Source organism: Lentinula edodes (genome assembly GCF_021015755.1).
Source record: "Lentinula edodes strain Le(Bin) 0899 ss11 chromosome Unknown C8R40scaffold_46, whole genome shotgun sequence".
NCBI lineage: Eukaryota > Fungi > Basidiomycota > Agaricomycetes > Agaricales > Omphalotaceae > Lentinula > Lentinula edodes.
The window spans coordinates 24,355-31,408 of NW_025764352.1; the positions used below are offsets into that span (position 1 = coordinate 24,355).

Genomic DNA, 7,054 nt, shown 5'->3' on the forward strand with positions numbered 1-7,054 from the left:
GACAAACAGGTAGACTGCTATCCGAAGGTAGTATCGGGGATGGGTAAACTAACCAACTTGTGGTAGTATGGGTATATGGTCCCTTCAACTTATTAGACTGATTCAGTATTGACTTTGACTGTCAATCTGGGTCTCAATTACAGTCCTCTCGATACAAATCTATATGTGAAAATGTCACAATTCACAGCATAGACGTCTAGCCAAAATTTAGGCGTGTCACTGTTAGAGCATCTCGGACCGTTTTCTAGATGTTTAGAATCAGTCTTGAACGAGTATGAATATACACATGACGCACACGATGATTGAGCCAGTTCTTCTTTGAATCTGAATCCTTTCCTTCGAGACCCATATGTTGCCGAATTTCTGCAATGCTTGTATTTTTAAGATTTGAAGGTCGAGGAATTGACCGCTCTGGTACATTCTCGTGGCTCTCACTTGAATTCTTCATTTGGGCAACATGCTTGAGCTCAGCATTCCTAGCTCGTAGTTGATTAACCTCAGCTGATGATGGTGAGCAGAGTTCGAGGGTTTAAGTACAATGTCTCTACCTTTGAGTTGTTGTAACTGAATAGGACAGTTTTCCTTTTCTCCTTCGCAAGGGGCATCTTGAGCATCCGTGTACCGGTGACCAGTAGAATGGCCACCATGATGAGCATTGTCAGTATCAGTATAAGGATGATTAGACATGATGAGAATGAGAGGAGTATGAGTTCCAATCGACGTTCATGGTGGTTATAAGCAGAGCTACGATATGATGACATCAACAACATCAGTGAACTCAGCTATCATGTACACGCCACTTTTATTCAACGGCCACCTCCCAACATGGTATAGCTCATGTTTAGTGCTCTTAGTCTGCCCTAGTTGTTATGGAGCAGTGGAGAGGATGATATGTATCAATGATATCATTCTTATATTCGACAAACATTTCTACCAATAAGTAATACAATATCAGTACAATGTTCAAAGTCCAAGAATCTTCCCATTCATGCCCTCAGACAAAGCCATTTGTGACCACTGTGGCCGCCATTTAACGTGCCGCACTATCTTGAAACATCTTGAACAGCAAGGACCTCTTACTGCACAAAAAGCCCTTTTTCATTCACTTAATGTGGATGGTCCTCTCCGTAGTGGCATATCAAAACATCCAGTGCGCCCTAGGAAGCATTATCGAAGAAACCGATACCCACACATACCAACACCTCCACCCTGTCCAGATGAAGATGCGGGAATGCACCCAATCTTCACCTCCTCTGAAATATCAACTCCCAGCAATACCGAGGAGCCTGACGACCACATTCTTAGACTAGGAACACACGGCCTTGAAGACAATGAAGATTTCGAGCAGGAGTATCTAGATAAAGGGGAGCAGTCTGGTTCCGATGACAAGGAGTTTGTAGCAGCATATTTGCTTCAAGGGTTAAGTGCACTAGATGCACTTGGAGAAGAATTTGACAAAGTTGTATCCCGGCTCAGTGTGTTTTCCTTCTATGTTCTTTTCTACATATGTACTTACTTGTTCAAGACCCAGCCTCTTGCTTGTCTGAGGATGACATGTACGATATCCGTGCATTCAATCTCAAGCTGGACACTGTTAAGATCATGTACACCGTGAAACCGTGCCAGGGCCACAAGGTGTCTAAGTGCGGAAGACGAGTGGGACAGTAGTGAAGTTATTAACAACACCGCCGTTACACCGTTAGTCCCCGGAGGTCGGAAGTATAGAAGGGAGGAGCTGAGAAGCAGCCAAGTGACGCTGGTGACGAGGAGTGAACCAAAGAACATTTTAAGTCCTAAGGTTGAGTAGAACGTACTTCAAGGCGTTGAGCCTGAAGACTGAGAGAGGAACTAAGTTGGGAAGGGAGATCTAAGTTGATAATTAAACTGAGGAACTACAGTAGCGTACAGGCAGTATTTATATCTATGGAACGGTGCAGCGGTGCGGAGCGCCAGACTAACTACTAGAAGCTATACGGGTAGTACCTGCAGGGTAGAGTAAAAGACAATAAGGAGAGACTAGAACAAAAGGGTATGTGTAGCGAGAAAGAACAATAAGAAGAGATTACAATAAAGGGCAGATCTTTGGGATACCGAGCGGCGGAATGGAGGCCCGAGGCATGGACTTGACAGTATCCCCCTCTTAGGCTTGAGCCCTCGAAAGCCGTTAGTATCGGAAATACTATTAGTCACCAGAGAAAATTTTTTTATATCCCGTTAGCATCGGCATTTATCCCTTTAGTCATCAGGAAAATTTCGTTGGTTCACCGTAAACCAAGTACAATTCGCTGGACAATTTTCGCTGGTCCGTGCGCAGTTTTGCCATATAAAAGGCCCAGAGTTTTGCCAATAAGGCCCAAGTTCCCAAAACTCCTAAGTCCACAATGTCCGCCAGTCGCACTACCACTACCACCATTCCTTCTACCGCCGGCTCTTCGAGGTCGCGCCCCTTACCACCGCCACCACCGCCACCTTCCGACTCCGCCGCTCACGAGGAGGAAGACCTTGAAGATGAAGACAAGGACGACATTATTAGGAAGGCGCAGGCACGAGTGGAGAGGGTGAGAGCAAGGAAGGCGGCGGAGGCCGCAAGGAAAAAGGCTGAGGAAGAGGCTGCAAGGGCGGCAGCAGAGAAAAAGAGAAAGGCGCAAGAGGCGCAGGAGCAGGCCAAACGGGCTCGACAACAAGAGGAGGAGGTTGTTGGCCGCTGCGGCGATCGCTAGGAGTCAACGGGGGAACCTCTCCCAGTGAGGTGTCGGTTTCTCCGCGGAGGCCTGTGGTAGAGATTCCGAGGACGAAGAGTAAGGGAAAGGGAAAAGCAAGGGCAGAGGTAAGTAACTCTTTATTATTATTCCGCTAGTACTGACTTGGAAAATGCCTTAGCCGGTCGGCGGGGACCCGGATGATGGTGATGACGGCGACAACGACAAGGAGCCTTGCGAACGATGCAGGGTAAAGAAGATCTCTTGCCAGATGCAGGCTGGTCAGAGAAGCTCAGTAATATGTAAACCCTGTCACGACGCCAAGGTCCGGTGCTCGTACTCCGGACGGCCATCGACGGTGAAACGAGAAGGAGGATCAAATCCGACTGGCGAGCGCCTGGCGGTCCTTGAGAGCCAGGTGGCTCAGCTACTCGCCGATAACTGGCAACTTCGAGATGGTCAGGTGAAGGCCAATACTTACCATCGACACTTCAACAGGAAGTTGGATTGGTTGATCACCGATGCAGCGAGGAGGAGGAGGTCACCCCCGGAGATGCCGGAAGCTGGGCCGTCGGGCTTATCAAGGAAAAGGCGAAGGGTTGTGGATAGCGATGAGGAGGAAGCAAGAGAAGTGGAGCAGGATGGAGAGGGAGAAGAGGAGGAAACGGCGCCGACGGAGAAAGGGAAGGAGAGGGCAGAGTAGAGTAGCATCGGACATCGGACATCGGCCCTCCGGCCTTTTCTTGTAATCTTCTTGTAGTCTCCTGCCCCCTCTACATATTTTTATTTTGCTCTTTGTATATAAAAATGTTAACGCGATTTTGAAATCGGAAAGCGAATGGGCCGCGAAGCGGCATAAGAAGTAATTAGTTTAGAAGTATAAGTAGTTTAAGTGTAAATGAAACATAAGTGAACAGTGAATTGAAGAATAGAATAAACAATTAAGAGGAGGAGATAAACACTCAATTTACTATCATCGTGTTTACCCTCTAACGCTCAAAGTAAACTTCGGCGGAGCACGGCAGAAAAGGAATGAGGAATGAAAAGGAATAGAATGATTTTTTGTGATCAAGGTCCAGGTTTCTGAGGATATTGAGCGTGGAAAGCGGGTACCAGTTCATCAGCATGTAACTCATCAGCAGCAACCCAGGAAAATTCATCGTCGGTACCTTCGTAACCGGCCCACCGAATGTAATAACGTAGAGGACAACGTTTATACCTTCTGTCCAGCTTGGAGTCCAGAATTTTGGCAATGTTGTACTCCTCTTCACCATCAACTTCAATTGGCGGTGGAGGAGATTGAGTACGATTCGGGAATGGATTTGGCGTAACCAGCTCCAGCTGTGAGACGTGGAAGACCGGGTGAATTCGGCGAAGATAATCCGGGAGCTTGAGCTCATAAGACAAAGTACCAGGTCGACTGATGACCTTGAAAGGACCAAGATATTTTTCAGAGAATTTTTCAGTAGGACGAGTAGATCGAATGTGCTTAGCAAGAACAAAAACTTCGGAGCCGATCGGAAACTCCGGATGCGAGATTCTTTTCCTGTCAGCTTGTTTCTTGTAACGAGATTGAGCTAGCAGGATTTCCTCTCGAAGGAAAGCGTAGAGTTCATCGAAGTGGACGACAAAGTCTCTGGCTAGATCAGACTTCATGTCGACCTCGGGCCGAATGGTGATATTTGGATGGTATCCTTTGTTAGCAAAGAACAGAGTAATACCTGTGGAAGCATTAGGAGCGTTGTTATAGGCGAACTCGGTGATCGGGAGTAAAGGCGACCAGTCATCTTGTTGGTAGGAGCAATAGATCCTGATGTACTGCTCGAGAGTCTGATTTACACGCTCGGTCTGCCCATCGGCTTCCGGATGATATCCAGAGGTATAATGAAGTTCCATGGAGAGTGCTTTGCCGAGGGCCCGGAAAAACGCCGAAACAAATTCGGAACCACGATCGGAAGTAACATGATTAGGAACACCATGCTTAGAGAAGACATGAATAACAAAAAGCTCAGCTAGTTGTTCGGAAGTAATGGTGTCGTAAGTTGGAATAAATATAGCTTGCTTGGAAGATCGATCCACAACGACTGGGATAGCTGTGTAGCCATTTGACATTGGCAGTTGCTCAATGAAGTCCATAGAGATGGAATCCCATGGTCGGACCGGAACCGGCAAAGGTTTCAACAAGCCGTAAGGCCGATGACGGCGGGGCTTGTTGCGACCACAAGTAGTGCAGAATGTAACGTAGTCACAAACGAAGTCTCTGACCTTGGGCCAGGTGTATTGACGACGTACAGCTTCTAGAGTGCGGTTCTGGCCAAAATGGCCGGAGAGTGGGTGATCGTGAAAGTAGCGGAGAACTTGAAGGCGAAGGTCGCCATGATTCGGAACATAAATACGGTCATCAAGGCGTAATAACCCATCACTACCTAAGCCCCAACGTTCATTGGAAGGATCTTTGGCAAGTTCCAAACCAACGACGGAGCTCGGGTCCTTTGGAAGAGCGAGAATGATAGCTTGATGCAATGCCTCGATATCCATGACAATAGAGGCTCGGAGCATCGGTCCTTCTAAGAAGGTAGCTCGAAGAGAAGTAGTGACTTGCTCATTAGTGAAGATAGGTCTGAAGTTGTGAGGGTTGACTTGCGTGTAGCCAATATCCCCCTCTTTGGGATAGACGTCCCAGCATCTAGTTATCGAATCTGGTTTTTCGCCAAGCTTCCCCGGTCAGAAGCGAATTACCATGTTGAATTGGTGGAGATACTCTGACCAACGGACCTGTCGACGGGTGAGAATCTTGGTAGTAGAAAAATACTCAAGATTTTTGTGATCGGTGACAACGTCCACCGGATCGCCGGAACCTTCCAGATAATGGCGCCAAGCTTTGAAAGCTTTGAAGATGGCAAGGAGCTCTTTGTCGTGAGTGTCGTAGTTGAGCTCTGCAGCTTGTAGAGTTCTGGAAAGGAACGCTAAAGGATGAATTTCACCGTCAACAGTCTGGATGGAGAGAATCGCCGCAATGGCGTAATCGGAAGCGTCGGTTTCCACGATAATAGGACGATTGGGTTCCCAGTGAGCGAGAATATGTCATGCCTCGCCCCGAATTCCATAGCCCATAAGCTCCTTAACATAGTTCCCAACCTCCTCAGTCCCCTTACCTCCTCAGCCCACTTCCCTGAACCCCTGAGAACACTCCCAACGCCCCGCAGACCTCCTTACTGCTAAGACAACCTCCACGATCCTTAGTTCCCCTCAATGCAACCAAACCACTCCATGACAGGGTCCTGGAACCCCGCACATGCGCCCATCATTCCGTCCTCATGTCTGTCCTCATGTACTTAGAAACCCCATTAAGTGCCCGTTTCATACTATGTCTCTTTGTTAACTTCCCTATACGTATTTAAGCAGTCCAGTAGCGTCCAGAAGCCCAGCTTGGTATATTTTGAACACACACCCTTTTGCATAGGTCCAGTCCCTGTCCCTTTGTACCTGCTAACCATATGGATTTCTCTTTACTCTCTGTTTCTCTACCTCTGTTTCTCTTTACTCTCGTCTACTGTCTCTCTGATCGTCTATACGATCAAATATACGCTTTTACTTCAAGTCTAAGCCATCCGAGTGAGTCTCCGAGCTCCCTCGAACATTACTAAAGCTCCCCAACGCCTAAACGCTTTGGTGAGCTACCCTTCCCCAAACCTCCCAGAGCTCCCTAGCTACTTCGTAAGCTTCGGGACCTCTATCTAAGTAACGTCGAAGCTACCCCTCACATCGAACTACGTATCGCTTCTCCGTTACCACCTCCCACACTCGAGGACGCCCATCCTCAAGCCCAGTTCCCAGGGACCTACCCTCCCTGGCATATACCTTCTCGGGAGCTTACACTCTCGAGACCCATTCACATCTACGACCTACTCGATCCTATATTGACGTTCTAGCGAGTACAACTCCTACTACGCAATATTGTATGGTCCCGCACTCTTACTTAACCTCCCTACGCCTTAGGGACCTCCCTGGACCTCCTAGGAACACCCTCAAGGGTCATCATCCCGTCTTCCAGCCACTACTAGGTCATTCCTGTAGCTCCCTTCGAGCTCCAGCCTGCTCCTAGCACGCTACAACATAAACCTTCGTATACCAAAACCTACCCTAAGACCTATTCTGACCCAGGTCTTACAGAATAGGCACAGAAGTGAAAGCAATTTTGAGGTTTTCAAAGGCCTCTTGACAATCGTTGTCCCAGATCCAGGGAGCGCCCTTCCGGGTAAGCTGAGTCATCGGCACAACGATATTACTATAATTATAAATAAAACGACCATAGAAGTTTGCAAAACCCAAAAAGGACTGAATGTCCTTAACCT

General features: G+C 47.8%; 2 protein-coding genes across 2 annotated transcripts; one reads left to right on the forward strand and one right to left on the reverse strand.

Annotated features, from left to right (window-relative positions):
* Positions 1–196: 196 nt before the first annotated feature.
* On the reverse strand, positions 197–687 carry C8R40DRAFT_1175729 (uncharacterized protein; the record flags this gene model as incomplete). Its single annotated transcript, XM_046232377.1, has 3 exons — positions 197–244; positions 296–501; positions 549–687. 3 exons carry the CDS (start codon positions 685–687, stop codon positions 197–199), a joined length of 393 nt encoding a protein of 130 aa, XP_046081351.1.
* Positions 688–988: 301 nt separating this feature from the next.
* On the forward strand, positions 989–1,668 carry C8R40DRAFT_1175730 (uncharacterized protein; the record flags this gene model as incomplete). Its single annotated transcript, XM_046232378.1, has 2 exons — positions 989–1,475; positions 1,526–1,668. The coding sequence occupies 2 exons, from the start codon at positions 989–991 to the stop codon at positions 1,666–1,668; spliced, it is 630 nt and encodes a 209-aa protein (XP_046081352.1).
* Positions 1,669–7,054: the final 5,386 nt, after the last annotated feature.